This window comes from Peromyscus leucopus, chromosome 4 (assembly GCF_004664715.2).
Source record: "Peromyscus leucopus breed LL Stock chromosome 4, UCI_PerLeu_2.1, whole genome shotgun sequence".
NCBI classification, from domain to species: domain Eukaryota; kingdom Metazoa; phylum Chordata; class Mammalia; order Rodentia; family Cricetidae; genus Peromyscus; species Peromyscus leucopus.
Window position 1 is genome coordinate 14,134,930 of NC_051066.1, and position 21,484 is coordinate 14,156,413.

Here is a 21,484-nt window from a genome sequence, read left to right on the forward strand (position 1 = left end):
ACATCACAAGCAAACTGAAGACTAGACTCTGCCATGAACACTCAAAAGATAGCAGTAAACAAAGGTAGGTACATATGAAAAGGATTATGCTCCACGTCAAGTGGAATCTCTTCCAGAATACAGAGGTGGATCAGTATCTGAAAACCAGTCAGCGTTATACACCACAGACAGAACAAAAACCTTTATGTGACCAGCAGGTGTAAAACAAAGCCCTAGACAAAAACCCCAGTTTCTGAACTGAACACCTTTAATCCCAGCACTCAGGAGGCAGAGGCAGGCTGATATCTGTGAGTTCAAGGCCAGCCTGGTCTATAGAGCGAGATCGAGATCCAGGACAGGCACCAAAACTACACAGAGAAACCCTGTCTCGAAAAACCAACCAACCAACCAACCAACCAACCTAAACCAACCAAACAAACAACAAAAAAACAAAACCCAGTTTCGTAAGGAAAAACACTGTGATGACTTGGAATAGATGGATTTCCTGAGCTTGATAAGGAACACCTACCAAAACCCCACACTCATAGTGCAAACTGCTTCTTCCAGATCAGATTAAGACAAGGAACCTGCTTTTCTCTGCTACGCCACAGGGCGCTGAAGGCTCTAGACCAGACAGAAAGGCAAGAATGAAAAGGCACCCTGGTGGGAAAGGAGGAGGTAAGGTTGGCTCTCCATCCACAGAGGGCATGTCTGTATTTAGGACATCTAGAGAACCCACCAAGAGACCATCTAAAGTAGCAATGGGCTCCTCAGAGCTGCAGAATACAGGGCCAGCACACCAGATCACTATCCCCGACCCCTTTCCACCTCGCTCCCATTTGTCAGCTTTGTCCTGCTACCTGCCTGGCATGACCCCACATCCCAGCCAGGCCAAGTTCTGCTGTTCCAACCCCTTTGGTCTTACACTCTTTTGCTCCTGGGGCTCTGGGTTCAGTGACTTTGCTGTTTTTTACACACTGGGGTTTACATCAGCCTACTATAGCAATCCAGTCTACTGCTTCCTGGGCAGACCCACACCAAGCTTACTTCTTGCCCCTTTCTGCCCAAATGCCCCCCTCTTGTCTCTCCCTGGCTACCCAGTCCTAACAAATTTTTTATTTAATTTTTGAGACAGGGTCCTACTATGTAGTTTTGGCTAACTTGGAACTCAAAAGGATGGCCCTGAAGTCACAGAGATCCACTTGCCTCGGCCTCCCAAGTGCTGGGATTCAAGGTGTGTGCCACACCAGGCCTCTATCCATTTTTTATTTTGTTTTTTGAGACAGGGTCTCTTCTCCAGTATGAAGCCGGCCTTGAATTTCATCCAGATCCTCCTGCCTCCACCTCCCCAGTGCTGGGATAACAAGCACCGGATACCATGCCCAGCCTCATCCACCTCTTTCTGATTGCATGCACTCTCTCCTCCGCATCTGAGGTACAGCATCCGCTCTACCCACTGCCTTTTTTTTGTGGGTAGGGAGGCTCTGACAGTGATAGAGGTTAAGCTTACAGATGGGGGCCAGTACGGCCACCCACACTCGAGGCGCTGGGTTCCTGCTGCTCCCCAGGGGCTGGTAATACACTGTCGGCTCTCCAGTGACATCTTCCGCATTGCGCATTGCGCACCCAGGTTTCACAAAAATACTCTTGCTCCTTTCAAGCACTAAAATGCAGGCCACACGCGGCGTTGGTCTTAAGCATTCATTCTCCCTAGGCGCCGAACCTGAGCGAGAGATCATGCCAGTGCCCATTTGGGGTGAGGGGTTCGCGGTTGTTCCGGACTCCAAGCGCTGCTGGGGTTGCTCTGGATCTGATGCCAGGTGCTCTTCCCGAGCCGCGCGCACTCTGCCTGCCCCGGTGGCGACGTCTCGGGATCTCCGTCGGCAGGCGCAGCGCCCGTGAAGACCTTAAGGGTGCTCAGTTCTCAGAGAGGCGGCCTTGTCAGAGGTAGAGACGCAGGAGTGAAGCTCTATCAACCCGCGGCGCCCGATGATACTCCCCCAAATCGCAGGAAAAGTGGAGTCCCCAGGAGAGTAGACTGCGCCTGCGCAGGACCCGGGCTGGGGGCGGGCCAGGGGCGTGTCTACTGTGGCAGAAGAAGGGGGCGAGGCTGGGTGGATGGGCGTGGTTACTGCGCTTGAGGACGAAGTAGAGGCGGGGCCGAGGGCGTGTCCACGACGACTGACGACCGGGACTGGGCTAGGTTAGAGGGGCGTACCCACTGCGGAGGAGGCGGGGTGGGGGCGGGGCCGAGGGTGTGTCTGGAGCGCCTGAGGAAGGGGACAGGTACTGAGCTTGCGGAAGGAGGGCGGGGCGAGCGGGGGTACAGGGCGGTGCCTACTGCGCCTGCGGAGAAAGGTGGGGCTGCGGGAGGCCCTAAGTGCGCCTGCGTGACGCGGCGGCGGCGCGTTAGCTTCTACCCGTTGGCCGCCGCCTCAGCTGCCGCTTCTCCGGGGCCGCGCACGCGCTGCCGCCGCCGCCGCCCCCGGCCCGTCCCCGCATCGCGCCTGCCCCGCGCCTGCCTTGGCCGGCGCTTGCCCGCCGCCGCCTCCCCGGCCCGCTCGGCGCCTTCTCGGCCTCGGCTCGGCGCCCGCAGCATGCAGCAACAGCCCGGGTGGCGGCGGCGGCCGTGAAGCAAGGGCCGTGCGCCCGAGCGGGCGGCGCGGGAGGGCGGCGGCGTCTTTGTTGCGGCCGGGCCGCCGCGGCCTTTGTCTGCAGATGGACGCGGGCGGCCGCTCCGCCGCCGAAGGCTGGAGGAGGATGGAGGCGCCGCCGGAGGGCGCCGACCTGGTGCCGCTGGACCGCTACGACGCGGCGCGGGCCAAGATCGCAGCCAACCTGCAGTGGATCTGTGCGAAGGCCTATGGCCTAGGTGGGCGGGCGCGGCAGGGTCCGGGTCCGGGGGATGGGATTACAGGGGGACGAACGGGGAACGAATAGGGCTCTGGGATGGTACTTGAGGGGAACCGACGGAGCATGGGCTGGTGTCGGACGCGACCGGGAGATGTCGGGCGGATGCGGGAACGGGGGATGGGACCAGCGGGAGACCGACTGGGGTCGGACTGGGACGGGGGATGGGACCAAAGGGGAATGCGATAGCTGTGGGCTGGGATCAGAGGGAGAGAGACGGGGAACGTATTGGACCAGGTATGACACCAGAGGGGTCAGAAAGGGGACTGACATGCGGGGAGATGAGACCAAAGAGGGTCGGACGCTGGACGAACCGGGCAGGGAGGTAGGACCAAAGGGGACCCGACGGATCTGGGGGATGGGACACTGGGTAAGGTCTGGGGACAAGGAATGGGAGACGGAGCCAAGGTTGGGAATGAGGCCGGTGACAGGGCCAGGGCGCGCCTTCGCGTGGTGTCGGTTCAAGACTTGCTGTCCTGGCGGCGGCCCAGGTGAGCGAGCGCTGAGGTCGCCCGGGGTCGGTCCTGGCACGGGACTGCGCTCGAGTGTCATCCATACTCTGAGTCTCCGGGTGGGGTGGAGGGTGCCTGTCTGGTGCAGTGTTATTCTCTAGCGACTGGACTGGCCCTGTGAGTCCAAGAAAGACTCTCTTGTCTGAATTACCACTGCTTAGGCATCTCCTACTGCAACAGTGACCAGAAAGGCTTAGTAGTTTGAGTAGTTTGAGGCTTAGTCCAAGGGGACAAACCCAGAGTCCCGGCTATTCTGGTTTATGTATTAGGAATTTTGACACTTACCAGGACATGAGCCATTGGAAACTCCAGAGATACATTTTGTGGTACACAGATTGTGCAGAAACCGTCATGATCCCCTTTGGTTAATTCCTGTTGTGAAGAACAAGGTAACCTTGTGGTGAAACCCCATTGATGAGGCCTAATATGCTTAGTGGATTAAGACGCTCTGGTTTGGTGCTCTGGGAACTTTGCAGTCCAAATAGTGCTGGTAATGAATTGACTGGGAGGCTCTAGTATCAGTGACAAGTGCCTTGCTTCAGGCACAAAATGAAGGGTTAAGAACTTGTGAATCCCCCTAATTTGAAGCATAAATTGCCCTTATTCTGACAGAAACATTACAGACAGGCTGGGTTGCTGAGATAACCCTTTCAGGAAAGGGTTAGGTGACCACTTTAGAAAACTTGCTAAGCAGGTGTTCTCTGTGACAGTGGACTGTGTCGTTGCACCTCCCACTAGTCATAAGGACAGGCATGTTTAGTGAGTTTGGGGAGTAAATAAACTGCTTTATTTTAAACTTAATGCTGTGGTGTAAAGCTAGCCGTGAGGAAGTAGTCCTTTCTCTTACAGTTTTCAGTTTTATAATTCTTGGTCACTGTTTCTCTTGGGTTTCAGGTTTTGCTTGATGGTGGAGAAACACTGCTGTGTAACTGGCTTTACCTGACTTTAAAAAGTACAATTGAAGAAGCTGGGTGGTGGTGCTCATGCCTTTAATCACAGCACTCCAGAGGCAACACAGAGAAACCCTGTCTTGAAACTCGCCCCCCCCCCCCAACCAAAACCAAACCAATCCAAAACACTGAATAACCACTGTAATTGATAAAAAGGTGTTTGATACTGAACTAGAGCAGATAGTGAGTGTCTAGCCATTGGTCATATCTACCATCACCAGCCCCACAGACCCCTTCTTACCTTGGCAGACCCCGCCCCCCCCACACACACCATAAACCTTTGCTTGCTGTTCTGAGCTGTATCATTCAGTTTTTTGTTTGTTGTTTGAGACAGGGTTTCTTTGTGCAGTCCTGACCGTTCTGGAACTTGCTCTGTAGACCAGGCATGCCTCAAACTCGCAGAGATCGGCCTGCCTCTGCCTCACCAGTGCTGGGATAAAAGCTTTGGGCCACCACCGCCCGGCATCATTCAGTTTTGCATATTTTTTTTTGGGGGAAACAGTATCTGGCTTGGAATTTCTTATTTAGACCATTCTGACCTTGAACTCAAGAGATCCACCTACCTCTGTCTCCTGCTGGCTGGCATTAAAAGTGTGTGCAGACATACTGGGTAGTTTTTCGTATTTTCTAGCCTTTCTAGTGTTATCTTTTGAGGTTTTCTTTCTTTCTATAGTACGTTCTTAAGTTCATCTTAGCTCTCAACATCTTTTGCCCTGCTGTTTAGTATTTGAACAAGGCTAGCCTACCACATGCCATGGTCCTACTCACAGGTGCTGGCTCATTTCAGATTTTTGCTTTTAAATATGGTGCATCCTTGTGTACAAGTTTTCACTTCTGTTTTAACCTTTGTGCTGGGCATGGAACTCAAGGCTTTGCTAGGCAAGTACTCTTGCTGAACTGCCTTCTGTGTTTTTAAGATTGGACATGTGAAAATAGTTTACTTAGACTCTGTTTATTTACTTTCTAGTTTCTTTAACAGGGTGTGTTTAGTTATGTGTAGCCTTAACATTCAGCTTGGGATTTGTAGTATTGAGATAAATTTCCCTCTCTTGTTGTTGGCACCTGGTTTAGTTTAGTTTTATTCTAGCACCAGATTACTCATGAGATCTGATGCCTCATCAAATAATGGAGCAAATGAGCTTTATGGTTTTAGATTTGTTTTTTTGAGGCAGGGTTTCCATATGTAACAACCCTGGCTGTCCTGGAACTGGATTTGTAGACCAGGCTGGCTTGGAACTCACAGCGATCTGCCTGCCTGTTTGTGCCACCATGCCCGGTGGTTTTAGAATGATTAAGAGTGCTCATATGAGGACTTGGGAGGAAGAGCAGGCCTGAGGACCACCATGGGGCCTGAGCCTAGGTGACCTCATGACCTGAGACAGGCCTCTGCTAGCAGAATGCACTTCATATGGGTGTTAGGAGGTCTAGTTCCCTTCCATTAATTGTTGTAAATGAGGTTTCCATTCTATACCCAGAATTTGGGAGGTGCCAATTTATATGACCAAGCTGGCTCAGCTGGAGAGGTACTAAAGGTGTTTGTAGCCTGGTATGAATTTAGTTCTACCAGCCAGGAGTTGTGTCTTCCGGGAATCAGGGTGGGGAGGGAGTTTTGGCAAGATACATAGGGAACCCCCTGCCCCCATAAAACTCTGATCCTATTCCAGGGGTGAATCTTTTATTTTTGGCAACCTCCATGTGCCTCTCAGCTTAGGCTGCTGTTCACTGGTCATGCTGCTTTCCATTTGGATGCTTCAGTGACAACGTAGTTTGAGTGCGTGGTCATAGGGAAGGGGTCTTGTATGCTTTATGTGTTATGCGCCTTTTGGTTAAGTCACGAAGTGAAACCAGTTTTCATTCTGTGTAGGAGTTGAAAATGTGGAACTGTGGGGCTAGCTACTGGAGACTCCATTGTCACTTGCCCCTGGGATTCTATGTCCCTGTACCAGGCTGCTATCCAAAGAGTGACAAGCTCTGGAGCTCACCTTAGGCCTTGGGCTTATGGTCATGAAGAAACATTTTCTCCAGAAATGATTCTGCTCTCGTGCCACAACCAAGATTGGGGGATGTCCTGTACTTCTATTTTTAGGTTCCTTCTCTTCTTTTTCTGGCAACTCTTGCATTGCATTGACAGTCTTTTAGTTATTTTTTAGGAGTAACTTATTAGGCATGCTGAAAATTGTTCACTTAAATGTGTCTGCAAAGAGGAGCAAAGTCTGCTTAGCTGCAAGAGTGTGGTAGTGTTTGTTGTTTGATAGAGAAATTCCAAGGGGTGAGTGGAAGGACCATTTATTTTACAGGGTAGTGTGCTAGACGAGGGCTGCAGCAGTCCTGGCTTTGCTTCTGGTCCATTTGCATTGTGTTTGTGCCCTTAGCAAGCTCAGAGTATCTAGGCTTTGGTTTCAGGGGACAGTGGGGGAATGCGAGTTTTTATCTCTCAAGGACAGTGGAACACACAGGGACAGGATGAGAAGGCTCTCAACTGTTTGCAAGGAGATTGCTCTGTGGCTCAGCAGAAACTGATTTGTCCTTCTGCCCCAGAGCTGAGCTGTCCTGAATCCTAGGCCCAGTCAGGAGCTCATCCTTCTCATTTTACCAGCAGCAGCAGGCTGAGTAGGAGAGGGGTGGTGGCCTGGCTGGAGGGTTAGGTCTACTTACCAGGAATGCTGCTCCCCATCCTCTTTTCTACGCCCCTGATCTCCCATGCTCACCAGAGTCCTCAGACTACTAATTTGAAAAGCACGCTGTAGAGGAAGAAGTCATAAGCAGGTCTGTGGCCCCGTGCAGCCCAGTTCCTAGGAAATCTGTGCTGGTGCTGCTGCTGGCAGCAAAGTGCTTTTAAGCTGATTGGTCTACCCAGTGTTAGGAGCAGAGCCCTTTCCTAACTCTAGGAGTCACCACATTGCCCAGAGTCATGGTATTGTTTGGTTTAGAGGCATTTGGTCAAAAGGAGTTCACTACTTGGAACCTCTTTCCATAGCTCCTGAGCTGGCTGGGGCTGCTCACTGCTCCTTTCTTTTCCTGGACTGGGCAGGTTTCCCTGGAAGCAGTCTGCTCCTGGGCCAGTTCAGAAGTGTGTTACCGAGTTGTTCTAGGTCACAGTTATGTTCAGACTACTGGTTCATGAGTTCAGATTGTGGTTTTATTTATTTTTATTTTAAGTGTCTGGGTACATTGTCTGCTTGTATGTCTGTGCACTGTATCTGTACCTGGTGCCCACAGAGGCTAGAAGAGGCCATCGGGTCCCCTGGAACTGGATGTACATATGGTTGTGAACTTCTTGTAGGTGGTGGGAATTGAACCTGGGTTCTCTGGAAGAACAGTCAGTGCTCTTTAGCGCTGAGCAATCTCTCAGCTTCTAGACTATTGTTTTTACACAGCCTTTTGTTATTCTTGGCAAGTGAATTGGGTGTTTCTGGGTGGGAGGGTCCAGGATCCTCAAGTGTTTGCTGACCATGAGAAGAGAAGCTTGATGCTGTAGGAGCTGCTGGCTGGCAGTGGTTGCCATGACCCTTTCTCTACAGGGTGTCTGGAGAAGCTCCAGTCTTCTGCTTTTGGTACTTCTGCTCTCACATGCACTATTGTGCCCACCTGCAGAATACTCATGTGCTTGTTATGTTCTGTGGGAGGAGTTTATGTTTTTAGGGTTGTGCTTATACATGTTCTCCTTCCTGGCCTGATGCCAGGAGTTAAATACTAATCAGAGAATGAAAATCTGTCTTTAATCTCTTAGCTAATCCTCTGTTTGACCCTCCGAAGGGTTAGCTGCTATTGTGTTTCAGAATGTTAATTTTGGCTATACATTCAAATGGCTTTTAATGTGTTCTTTCTTTTTTCTTTTCTTTCTTTTTTTAAAAAGAGTGACGGGGTCTCACTCTGTAGCCAAGGCTATCCTGCAACAAACTTACTGCTGCCATATTTCTTGTGTTGATTTTTGTTTCAGGATAGCCCTGTCAACTTCAGGTATGCAAATGTCCCCTCTACCTCAAAGTTGCACTGTTTAATAACCTGGATGGCTGTCAATTGTCATCTTGTCTGAGGATGACCAGCATGGAGCCAAGCTTACTTTCTTCCAATGGCTATTGTGTGCATAACTATTTTGCAGTATAGGCAATATAAAAGGAGAAGGCACATGGTGCTATCTACTTTGTTGATCAAAATCCTTGTGAAATGTGGACATTGATGGAGGAACTAGGAATAATGGAAGGGCTGGAGGTGACTACTAGGACTGGGGAGGCAGCTCAGACACTAAAGAGCTTGCTAGGCATGGGGCTGGGGAGATGGCTCAGATTGGTAAAGTGCTTGTTAAACAAGCAGGAAGACCTGAGAGAGTCCCAGGACCCATAGTGAAAAAGAGCCAGGGATGCTGGCGAGACGGCTCAGCAGCCTGACAACCTGACTTTGATCCCTGGAACCTTCATAATGGAAAGAGAACTGACTACTACAAGTTATCCTCTGACCTCTACACATATGCTGTGGCATGCACAGGTATACATGCATACATTCGAATGAATAAATATTATTGTGTTGTTTTTTGAGACAGGGTTTCTCTGTGTAGCCCTGGCTGTCCTGGAACTCACTTTGTAGACCAGGCTGGCCTTGAACTCTGCCCCGAGTGCTGGGATTAAAGATGTGCATCACCACTGCCTGGCATAAGGTAACTTTTAAATAATAAAAAAGTCGGGTGTGGTGGTGTATACTTGTAATCCCATGCTGGGGAGGTAGAAATGGTTTATTTGACCAACCAGCCTGGCCTACTCTTAGGCTCCAGGTCAGTGAGAGACCATGTGTCAAAGAACAAAAGTGAATCACTCTGAAGGTTGGTGAAGGCCTGGGCAGCCCAAGAGCAGGGGGTGGGTATCTGGCTGCACCATTGTGTAGCAGCCAAGTGATCTTGTGCATTGAGTAGATTAATTGTGCTGAGGTAGAGGCGTAAGGACTGACATAGTAGGTGATTAATTTGGGAATAGTCTGGGGCCAGGTTGTTTACAGTGCTCCTGGTGCCATCGGGGACTTCTTTGATGTATGTGCCTGGGAACGCTTGAATAGGAGATGGTTTGCTGAGAGCCTGGGAATGTGCTTTGAGCAGTTATTCCCCAGTTGCTACAGTTTCAACCAGTCAAAATTAGAGGTGTATCAGTCTAGGTGAACATTGTCTTATGACCTGTGGGAACTGAAATGGAGCTTTGAAACCCCCACCACCACCACCACCACCACACACACACACACAAAGACCTATAAGGAGACTCCTGGGTGGTGCCTTGTTTACACAGGAGCAGATGCCACTGGCAGGTCAGGTGAGGAAGAAGAGGGACTCCTTTGAGGGGATCTGGAATGCCCATACAGAGAAGGGGAATGGAGGCAGGTGTGGGTGCAGCTTGCTCAAGCACAAGCCCAGGCAAGTGGAATTAGAAGCTGAGATTAGCTTGGACAAAAGGCTGAGTTTCAGATCTTGGTATGTCTTAGATAACAAATTGGTAAATCCTTGCAGGGGTTACTTATGGACTCCTTATGGACAGTTTCTGAGGAGGAAAGAGATCTGGGCTTTTTAGCAGGGCACAATGAGTACTGCTCACTATTTACCAAGTGGATACTTGTTTTGGACCTTTATTGGTGTACAATTTATATTCAGTAAAGCACATGAAAGCATATGGTTAGATAAAGTTTTGGAGATGTGCCTCCTCCAGACCCTGTAAGTCTCATACTGGCCTTTCTATACCTGCTCCCGCCTAGAGTTTCCTATCATATGTAACACGAATTGTTAGATGGTGGTTGTCAGTGGTAGCACGAATCTTAAAAGGTCTTATTAATAAAAACAAACCCAGAGCCAGGTATTGGGGTGAACGCTGAAAGATCAGAGAAACAGAACAAGCCACGTCCAACCTCACCTTGCCAACTTCTCAGCTGATCCTGTTTCCTGAGACTGAAAGCCTCTGAGTCCTCATCTGAATGGATCTCAGCCGAACTGCTGCTAAAAGCCTAAAAGCTTAAAAGACTCTAGTTCCTGGTCCTCACGCTTTATATACCTTTCTGCTTCCTGCCATCACTTCCTTGGATTAAAGGCCTGTGTCCCCACGCCTAGCTGTTTCCAGTGTGGCTTTGAATTCACAGAGATGCGCATGGATCTCTGCCTCTGAAATGCTAGGATTAAAGGTGTGTGTGCCACCATTTTCTGGCCTCTGTGTCTATCTAGTAGCTGTTCTGTTCTCTGACCACAGATAAGTTTATTAGGGTGCACAGTATATTGGGGGACACAATATCACCGCAATCATTTAAGCAAATCAAAGTCCTGCACCTAGCTTCCTTTACACAGTATCTTTTGAGATTCATCCATATATCTCATGGTGTACTAGTCTTTGCTTAATAATAGTATTCCATTGTATGATTAGCCCATTTGTCTGTTGATGAATATTGTTAGGGTGGTTTCTAGTTTGGGGATATTATGAAAAAAGCTGCTATGAGCATTCATTTGTGTGGGCAGATTTTTTTTTTTTTTTGATGTTTCAAGACAGGGTTTCTCTGTGTAACAGCTCTGCCTGTCCTGGAACTCACTTTGTAGACCAGGCTGGCCTTCAACTCAACAGAGATCCACCTGCCTCTGCCTCCCAAGTGCTGGGATTAAAGGCATGTGTCACTTTAATCAATTTTAAAGCAATGGGCAGATATTTTTATTCATCGTAAATAGGTGTAGGATTTGTAGGTCATGAGATAGTGCATGTTTAATTCATAAGAAAGTACGAAGTTTTCCAGAGTGGCTGAGTCATTATTTCCCATGAGCACTGTATGAGAATTCCAGTTGCTCTGCCTTTCATGTCAACACCTGGTGGTGTTGGTCTTTATTCTTTTAGCCAGTCAAGTGGGTGGATTGCGCCTTCCTACTGTGGTTTAGTGTGCATTTCCCTGATGACTAATGAAGAGGAGTCCTTTAAAATATGCCTTTTGTCCATTTTAATTTCTTGCAATGTAATAATAGCTTTTTAGGATCTTGGACAATATAAGAAAAGTTAAATTATTTTGAGGTTTGTTAACATGTAGTCGTAAGACATTCTGCAAAGGTCCTGGGTGTTTTTACTCGGTTCCCCAATGGTAACTTCTTTTTTTTTTTTTCATTTATTTATTTTTATTTTATGTGCATTTGTGTTCTGCCTGCATGTATGCCTGTGTGAAGGTGTCAGGATCCCCTGGAACAGGAGTTACAGACAGGTGTGAGCTGCCTGCCATGTAGGTGCTGGGAATTGAACCTGGGTCCTCTGGAAGAGCAGCCAGTACTCATAATTGCTGAGCCATCTTGCCAGTCCCCCCAGTGGTAACTTCTATAAATCTATTAGAAGGTTAGAACCAGATGTGGGACTTTCGCTCCCCTCAGAACCTCCTGTTACCCTTTCAGGGCTGTGACTGCCTTGCGTGTGCTCTGGCTACTGCTGCTCTTCCCTTCTTCTTGTTGACTGGACAGCCCGCTGACTTCACTGCTTAGACTAGGAGGTAGTGCGGCAGTGCCGCCTTCCCTGTAGCTCACACGGGTTGATAGTTCATAGTTTGTTGTTTTGTTTCTTGGGTGGTTTTGAGATGAAGCTTATGTTGGCCAGGCTCAACTAAAATATGTGGCTAGGGATGACCTTGAACTCCCAGTCTTCCTGCTTCTACCTCCCCAAAGTGCTGAGATTACAGGTGTGTGTCATCATGCTGGACTTATGTTTTCGCGTTCATCCATTTCAATGTATGAAAAGTTTCCTTTGATGCTTGCTTTTATTTCATTTGGATTGCTATGAAAATACCATAGCCTAGGTAACTCATAAATGATGGAGATGTGTTGCTTACAGTTCTAGGGCTTGGCAGTCCAAGGTGAGTGCAACAGCAGATCCTACATGTGATAGGCTCTGGTCCTTGTTCCATACCCAGCACCCATAAAACTGGGTATTGGGGTACATGCCTGCAATTCTAGTACTTGGGAAGTAGAGGCAGGAGGATCAGGAGTTCATGATCATCCTTATATACGGTAAATTGAAGGCCAACCAGAACTACATGAAATCCTGTCTCTACCCCCACCCTACATTGAAACATTCTAAAACAATACAATCCGAATATACCAGTTTGATACTTACATGCTGAGGAATGATGAAGGGAAATATTTTTGTGTATTAATTAAGCTATTATGTTTTTATAGGAGCAGAAAACGTTGTATGTACAGTAAAAGCACATTACTGTTCATGACATAGAGTAGCCTTGAATCTAAGGTGAGGTATTTGAGGTTGTATTTGTTGGTATTGTGTGGTGTGATAGCATGTACAGTGTGCATGCTTTGTGTTCAGAACCACGGCTGCAGTGAAGCTTCTTGATGAAACATGAGTGAACACTGCCAGAAACATCTTGGATCATTTGATTGTGAATTGGTTTCTGGTTGTTGTGTATTTGGAAACCTTTTACTATTATCATTTAATTCTCTAGCTCCCACATTCAGTTATGTAGCCCCACATGGGCTCAAGACCTACAGTGTAAGAAGCTGGGGCCTAAAATCTAATTTATTTTGGTGAATGTTTGGGCATGTAGCAGAGAACATTTAAGACAGCTTCTTGCTCCCCTCCCTTGCCTTCCACTCCTCTTGTTCCTTTTTGCTAAGTAGACCTTTCTTTAAGGCTCTGTTGACCAGATGCAGGAGGTCCAGGTCCACGTGCAGTTCCCATCTGGACCCTCATAGATTACGGTATGACACCATCTTCCATTTCAAAATCCCCAACCTCTGGGGATAGAATGGTGTGGGTGGAAATGCTGTTCATAGCTTGAGCATGAACGGGTAGAAGAATATCAGAGTAAGAAACTAAGCTGGTTGTTTTGAGGGAAGAACTGGAGTATGAGGTGATGAATTGGGGGCTTTAGTTTTCTTTCCAATCCTTTCTCTAATCTCTTAACATTAATCTTTTTCAGCGGTACTTCCCTCCTCTCCCTTTGTTCATATTAACTGACTTATTTAAGAATGAAGTGCCCAGGAGTTCCCAGATCCAGGTGACTTTCAGGAAGGGGGAGGAAACCCTTCTCTCCCCTGGGGATGTTCTGCCTGTTGCCACTCTGGAACCCCTCATGTTTCTATAGTCTCTACAGTGAGCTGCTTTGCACCAGCTTGGCTTCTGTAGACTGGAGTCTGTGGACCCAGAGTCCGGCAGTAGGCATTTGTCAGTAAGCAGCGGCCTGGGCTTTGTGCGCATTAGAGTCTGCTGGCTCGTGGTGTCCTTGCTGGCTGTGTCTAATAAACAGCCTGGTCAGTTGCTGATGAACAAGTGCCAGAGTTTTCATGCTCGTGGATTTGTCTGTTTTATTAGCTCTATCAGCTGTTCCATGTATTTTGAGTCTAGTTAGTAAGACTAACACTAAGGATTTTACTGTTTGTCTTTAGGAATTTCCTTTTTTTAAAGACAGGTTTCTCTGTGTAGCCCTGGCTATCCTGGAACTCACTCTGTAGACCAGGCTGGCCTGGAACTCACAGAGATCCACCTGCCTCTGCTTCCCGAGTGCTGGGATTAAAGGTGTGCACCACCACTACCTGGCCCCCTTCCTACCTTTTATCAGCCTGTTGTCCCTACTTAGTTGTTTTTCACTTGGTGCAGTCTGCTGCTGTGGTCAACTGCAGTCTGAAAATATTTCATGGAAAATCCCCAGAAATGATTCCTAAGTTTTAAATATCATGGCATTTTGACTAACACGGTGGTTCTCAACTTTTCTAATGCTGTGACCCTTTAATGCAGTTCTTCATGTTGTGGTGACCTTCAACCATAAAATTACATGGGTTGCTACTTCATAATTGTAATTTTGCTACTGTTGTAGATCATAATATAAATATCTGATATGCAGGATATGTGATATGTGACCCCTGTGAAAGGGTCCTTCAACCCCCAGAAGGGTCTCAGCCCACAGGTTGAGAACCACTGGAGTGGCATGAAACTCACACTGTCCTTCCTGGTATCTTACAATTGCTTTATTGTAAGTTGAACTTCATCAGTTATGTCTGTATAGGGAACAGGGGTAGGGTTTGGCACTACTCCAGTTTAGATGTCCATGGGTGTCTAGAAACCAGTCCTGGCAGAAGAGGATAGAGGGCACTGTAGTCCTTTCTGATAATGTAACAGTTACTTAAAGAATTTAAAGATTTCTCCAGGAAATCCCATGCCAGGGGAGGAATTGCTGGAGGAGAAAGGTGTCCTGGAGAGGGTTAATCTCACAGCTCTGATAACTTACCTGATACTTATTACCTGATACAGTGCCTAGTTCCTGGCTTTTCCTTCCACTTTTCTATAAAGTGTAAAGGGAAGAAACAGATCTTTTCCTTTCCCCAGTCCAGTCTAAAACTTACATTTCCATTGGCTGATTCTCTTCTTTTGGTAGAAGCCAGCAGTGGACTTTAGATTTTGCTAACACCACCTTCTTCTTCTTTTTAATGTATTTTTTTTTCATTTTATTTTCTGTGTGTGGGTGTTTTGCCTGGATGCATCTCTGTGCACCATGTGTGCTGGCAGAGGCCAGAAGAGGCAATGAGTTCCCCAGAACTAGAGTGACAGATGATTGTGAGCTGCCATGTGGGTGCTGGGAATTGAACTCGGGTCCTCTGGAAGAGCAGCCAGTGCTCTTAACCACCAAGCTATCTCTCCAGCCCCCCTTACTTCTTATTGAATACTGTTTGCATGATATATATATATATCTCCTGCTCTACCTTTGGGCTATATCCATAGTCATGGTGTATCTGTTCCTATTTTTATTTCTTAATTTGTTTTTCCATCCTTTATCCCCTCTGTCCCTTCCTCATTTCTTTTTGAGACTAGGTCTTGCAATGTTAAACCCAGGCTTGCTGCAAACTGGTTTATCTTACTGAATTAGAAGTGAATTTCTTGTGAACAGTATATTGCTGTACTGCTTTTGTTGGTGTTGCTTGAGACAGGGACTCTGTATTATGTAGCCTTGGCTGGCCTGGAACAAATTATGTAGACCAGGCTGGCCTCAAGCTCACAGATCTGCCTGCCCTCCGCCTCCCCAGTACTGGGATTAAAGGTGTGCGCCACCAGGCCTGGTTCTGGTGTGGTAGTGTTGTTTGTACCCTGTGTCTGAGAACTCCAAAGGACAGGCTGCTGTAGTTATCACAGTACTCATTTCTTCTGCTGCTTTTTCTTGATGCTTCATTTTCTTCTGCCATTTTCTTTGGAGAACTTGCTTTAGCCATTCTCATAGTTATCTTTATTTTACTTATTTATCTTTAAAAATTATTTTATTATGGGAGGTGGAAGCAGGTGGATCTCTGAGTTCGAGACAGCCTGGCCTACAAAGTGAATTCCAGGACAACCAGGACTGTTACACAGAGAAACCCTGTCTCGAAAAACCTATCTGTCTGTCTGTCTGTCTGGCTATCTGTCTGTCTATCTATATGTATACATATATATGTATTGCATATATTATGTGTGTGTGTGTGTGTGTGTGTGTGTGTGTGTGTGTGTGTGTGTGTACATATAGATGTTTTTTGCTTGCATGTATGTCTGTGCACCACTCCCCTGCTTTGTGTACAGGGAAGCCAGAAAAAGGTGTCAGATCTTCTGGAACCAGAGTTACAGATAGTTGTGAGCCGCCATGTGGCTTCTGGGACTCAGGTACTCTGCAAGAATATCCAGTGCTCTTAACTGCTGAGCCATCTCTCCAGCCCCTAGTTATTTGTGTGTGTGTGAAAGATGTGAAATGTGTGTATGTAGGGTGTTTGTGTTTGCCATCGTATATGTGTGGCGATCAGAGACAACTTACCGGGGTCAGTTCTCTCCTTTTTTTTTTTTGGTTTTTCGAGACAGGGTTTCTCTGTGTAGCTTTGTGCCTTTTCTGGAACTCACTCTGTAGCCCAGGGTGGCCTCAAACTCACAGAGATCTGCCTGGCTCTGCCTCCTGAGTGCTGGGATTAAAGGTGTGCGCCACCACAGCCCCGCTCTCCTTTTTTTTTTTTGGTGGGTTCTTAGGATGGAACTGAAGTCATCAGACTTGGCTGTAAGCACCTTTGTGTATTGATACCACAGCTTCAGATGAGAGTCCCACTGTCACTGGGATGGGAATTCCTTCCACAAGTATGCCTTTCCTCTGCTTTGGAATTTTCTTTTTAGCTTTAGAAGTTTGAATATATGTCTTGGCTCAGATTCCTTTGGGTTTTCTTGATTCATGGTTTGCTCATTGTCTTAAAATCAGTAGGTTAGTGTCTTTCACTGCATTTGGTAAGTTTTCAGCCATTAATTTGCTCTGTACTCTCCTTGCCACCTTCTTCCCTGGGACTCTGGTGGACAGTACCTCTCCCCTAGGTCTGTTTTCTTCTTCCCCAGTTCTGGTCTCCATCTTCTGCCTGTGGTTCAGATTGGATGGATGCTGTCGATTTAACCTTAAAGTCCGCAGTTCAGTCCTCTGTCATTGTTACCCTGCTGTTCAGCCTGTCCAGTGAGTTTCTAAATGTCTGTTGCTCTACTTTTCATCTCTATATTTAGTACTTTAAAAAGCTATTTGCCGGACTTTTCTAGTTTGCTTCAGAGTTTGTAACCCCTGCAATCATTGTGTGCTGGCTGCTTTCAAATGTCAGAGATGTTTCAACACTTGATGCATCTTGGTGTGTGTCCATCTTGAGTGGCGATTTCAGATGATTCCTGGTCTCTAAGTTATTACAGGAGGAGCCAGGGCTCTCAGACTCTTATTTTAGTAGCTGGTCTCCTGTTGGTTTGCCTGCAGCCTTGAGCTTCATGGTTGGCTGTGGTTCCAGTAGGTCCTGTGCCCTAGCCCTCTGTTCCTAGTTCAGTCTACTCCTCATGCTCCCTGCTGCTGTTGCTTTAGGGCAAGAGGAACTTTCCAGGCTGGGTAGGTGGGACTCTGCCTACAAGATTGCTGCTTATGGTTGGCCATCTCTGCTTCCTAGGAGGAGATTGTACAGTTCTGACAATTTATCAGCCCATTTTATAGGGCAGAACTATGATTGGCCATTGATGGGCAGGACCACTCCTTGACCAGTACTTCCCTTTCTTTAAGCCTAAATTTCATGTCAGTACCCTAAAGATGGACTCAGGGGGTTTTGGACCCCTTTATTTGTTCTTGCCAATGTGATCACAGTGAATAAATTGCTATTTTTCTGTGTCTCACTATCACTTGTCTCATTAATTGATGTATCGAGGACAGGTGGCCAATAGCTTGCTGGGGATGCCAGGGACCAGAATTATACCCCCAAACCTCTGGTAACAGCTGCACATGGAGAGGAATTTCATGACCAGCGGGGAGGGAGAGTATCTTCTCTGCCAGGTGCTTTTGGTGAGACCTTGTTTGTTGTCTTCCCTGGTCCATGGTTGCTGTCTCTGGCTTTAGGGAAAGGTATCTGGGCCTGAATATGGTAGCAGAGCACCTTTGCCCCACCATGTCGCGTCCCCATGTCCCCTGCTGCTTTATTGTTAGTGGGGCCTCCTGTTGATCCCCCCCCCTTCCATGGACCAGAAACCAGTTGCCTTGCCTGTTTTGCCTGCTATATGGGAGTGAGCAAGCATCAGGCCTGCCTCCAGTGGGGGTGTCCTACAGTGTGAGGGCCAAGCCGGCCTCCTTCTCTCTGCTTCCTAGTTCCCCCCTGCTTGTCCTTGATATGTTTCGGGGTTTGTAGCTGCCTTCTACACAAAGGGGCAAGCAGGGATGGTCTGCTGGCCTGGCCTGACAGGCGCTCCCTCTGGCATATTAAAAAGCTATTTTTGCCTTTGGATTCTGTCGATGTGACTGTAGTGCTTTTTAGATGTGGATTTCCTTTTTGAGTCTCTGGTATTTTTAGTTGTTTCATAAATTTTACAAGTATTGGAAAATTTTCTGCAGTGTCTGCTTGAACATCCTTCTGCCATATTCCTTCTCCTTTCTGGACCTGCGGCTCCTTTCTGTGGTCTGACTGCCATTGCCACTTGCCCTCCCTGCCTACTCCTACTCCTCACTGTCTTACTGTTCTTCATATGGATACTTACTGTCTACTCATCTGCATCTCGCCAGTGTCCAGTCTTAATCTGCCTTCACAGTCCATTTTGTGAAACTGCTCAGTCATTGTGTGTGTATTGATTGATGTTCTAGAATTTCTGTTTTGCTCTTTCTCTAGTCTATCTCTTTTTTTTCCCCCTTTATTAAAAATACTTTTGCTTTTCTGGCTTGGGTGTCATCCACAGTCAGCTAGTCTGTGGCTGATCAGTTCTGTGGCTTTCTGTGGGTGCCTGAGCCTGACTTTCTTTGAATTTGTTTATTTTAGGGTTTGCTTGGCTTCCTGGGCTTCCTGGGCTGGCCTTGAACTCACCATGATCCTTTTGTCTCAGCCTCTCTAGTGCAGATAACAAACACATGTCATACTCTTGTGTGGCACCGCTGGCTGACACTACCGTCTGCTGCTGTGTTAGAGCTTTCACAGTTGTGGCCATTCTGGTTGCCCTGGATTAGAGCACATGGGTCTCTTGAGGTAGCCAGGACATTTAGATACACACTGACTGTAGCAGGCTTTCTTGGACCACTGGCCCCCCAATCATGACACGGAGACTTACTAGTTATGAATGCTTGGCCTTAGCTTATGCTTGTCCCACTAGTTCTTATAACTTAATTTAACCTGTTTCTCCTCACTTGTGTTTTGCCGTGGGGCTTTTACCTTTCTTTCATTCTGTATGTCCTACTTTTCACTGCTTCCTCTGTGTCTGTCTGTCTGGTGGCTGCCTGACTGGCTGGCCCTGGGTATCTTCCTCTCTTTCTCCCTCCTCTCTCTTCTCCTACTTATTCTCTCTGCCCACCAGCCCTGCCTATCATTCTACTGCCTAGCTATTGACCGTTCAGCTTTTTATTAGACCAAGCAGGTGCCTTAGGCAGGCAAGGTGAAACAGAGATACATCTTTACATAATTAAACAAATGCAGCATAAACAAAAGAAACACATCTTTACATAATGAAAAAAAAAAAAACAACAGCATAAACAAATGTAACACATCTTTGCATAGTTAAAGTAATAGTCCACAACACCCGACATCCCTTCCCTTCTGTTTTGGAATCCTTCCCCACTCTCTGAGGTCCCCTTCTTAGCCTCTGACTAGAAGCCCAGCCTGCACACACCTGAGGCTACACTGTACAGAGAGGCTGTGGAACCTTCTTTCCCTTGGTGTATCTGTCCCTGATGCTGCTGAGGCATGTTGGTTTTGGTGGCTCTCCCCGGTGTGTTTGGGTGGAATAGAGGTGGCCTTATCATTACCAATCTCTCCTGACCACCAATTAGTTCCTTTGGCTTGTCTTCCTTGCCTGCCTAGCACAGGGTGAACCGCCAGTCTGCCTAGCTTCCATTCTCACTGTGCCCTCTTTCTGGGTGACTCAGCCCCCATGGATACTTGTCTTTTTGTGTTCGTACATAGCATACATAAATGTTATATTTTTAGTTTGTGCTTGTGGCCCCCACATGTCAGCTTCTTCAGATTGCCCACCCCTATACCCCCCTTAGCCATATGTCCATTACGGAGTTCCTCTTTCTGCCATGGTCATCTTCTGGGCCATAGTTCCTAGTTTAGTCCTGTCCTGTGCCTGGCTAGTGTCCAGGCCTCTCTTCTACTCTGTGTAGGAAACAGCAGCAAACATTATTTCTTTGCCCTCTTCTTTCTATTATTTCCTAATACAGCCTATTCTAGTTTATCCTTTTCTGTGCTTCTAGAATGAAGCAGTATATGAGCCTACTCAGTGCCTCGACAGTCCCACTGAGGGCACAGAATCCTCTCACACTATTCTGAACTGTGTTGTCAGATGAGAGTCATTGTCATATTTTGTTTTGTTTTGTTTTTTCTTACTTTCCTAAGCTGGACTCTGTGCACACTCAAGTGTGATGCTCCTTGTCGTGGAAATTGCCTACTTTTTTTTTGTCCTCTTCAGAGCCTCAGAGCATTTGTTGAGGGTGACGGCCTTCTACCTCCTTTTGGTGGCCCAGCGTGTTTATGCATTTCCCAGTTCCTGTAGGTGCTTAATAATTGTTGAATGAATGTTTGTAAACTACTGTCTTTGTCTTTAGTAGAGAAACAAGTTACTCAAAACACTCAGGAGGCATTTATAATGCCTTTGTATTATTTTTAAAATATCATTATCATTTTAAAATTATGTGTGTGTATGTTTTGGGGGGGTTATGCATATGGGTATATTGCTATGGAGGCCAGAAAGGGTATTGGAACTTTTTTTTTTTTAAGATTTACTTATTTATTTATTACGTACATAGAAGAGGGTGCCAGATCTCATTACAGATGGTTGTGAGCCACCATGTGGGTGCTGAGAATTGAACTCAGGACCTTTGGAAGAGCAATCGGTACTCTTAACCTCTGAGCCATCTCTCCAGCCCCGGTATTGGAACTTTGCAGGCAAGTAGTTATAAGCTACCCTGATAAAAGGTCTGGGAATCTTGGGTTCTCTGCAAGAGCTATATGTGTTTTTAACCATTGAACCATCTCTCCAGCCCTATGTTACTTTAAGCATAGTTATTGATGGCTAGATATTAGAAGAATAGGTGTGTGCAAACATAGCTTCTGACATGGACTGAGCTGAGTATTTTCTAGGAACAGTCACTGCCCTGGTGGACTGGGAAGAATGAATGGGGGCTCCCTTTCTGAGCTAGAGACAGTTTCTGCCCTGAAGGGCCAGGAAGAGGAAGTTCATTCAGTTGCTGAGTGGGCTGTAGCACCCTATGGCTGGATTGGAGGGAACTCACAGGTTGTGGAGTCTACTGATCTGGGATTGTTGTCTACCTACATAATTGTTCTGATTCCCTGTCATGAATCTCAAGTGTTTAGGAATGATTATTGTTTGTACAGGATCCAATGTGATGCAGACATGAACCACTTCAGGCTGATTGTTTACAAGTGACCCAGGAAAACGTTTCCACTTGGACGTTTGGCTTGACTGCTTTTTCCTGTCTTGCTAGTTTCCAAGTTCAGGCTGCTTATGTCTTTATACTGTGACTGTGAGCTCCAGATCCTCCCTAAGTCTGTCCAAGGCCAGCTCTTGGTTGTGCTTCTGTGGTGTCCTATCATCTCCTTCCCTGTAGCAGAGTGAGACTCTGGGGTTGCTCCTGAGCTGTGCTATTTTTGCTTTCAGAGAGGAGCCTTACCTAGGCTATCCA

At 47.2% G+C, this 21,484-nt stretch overlaps 1 protein-coding gene across 2 annotated transcripts in view; it reads left to right on the plus strand.

The window, feature by feature from the left end:
- The first annotated feature begins 2,448 nt into the window (after positions 1–2,448).
- The window catches only part of Camsap1 (calmodulin regulated spectrin associated protein 1), a 67,732-nt gene continuing 48,696 nt past the window's right edge, over positions 2,449–21,484 (plus strand). For both annotated transcript variants that reach the window (XM_028868794.1, XM_028868795.1), the window contains exon 1: positions 2,449–2,851. In XM_028868794.1, coding sequence (XP_028724627.1) covers positions 2,698–2,851 — 154 coding nt within the window. In that variant the 5' untranslated portion in view covers positions 2,449–2,697. The remainder of the gene's footprint in view (positions 2,852–21,484) is intronic.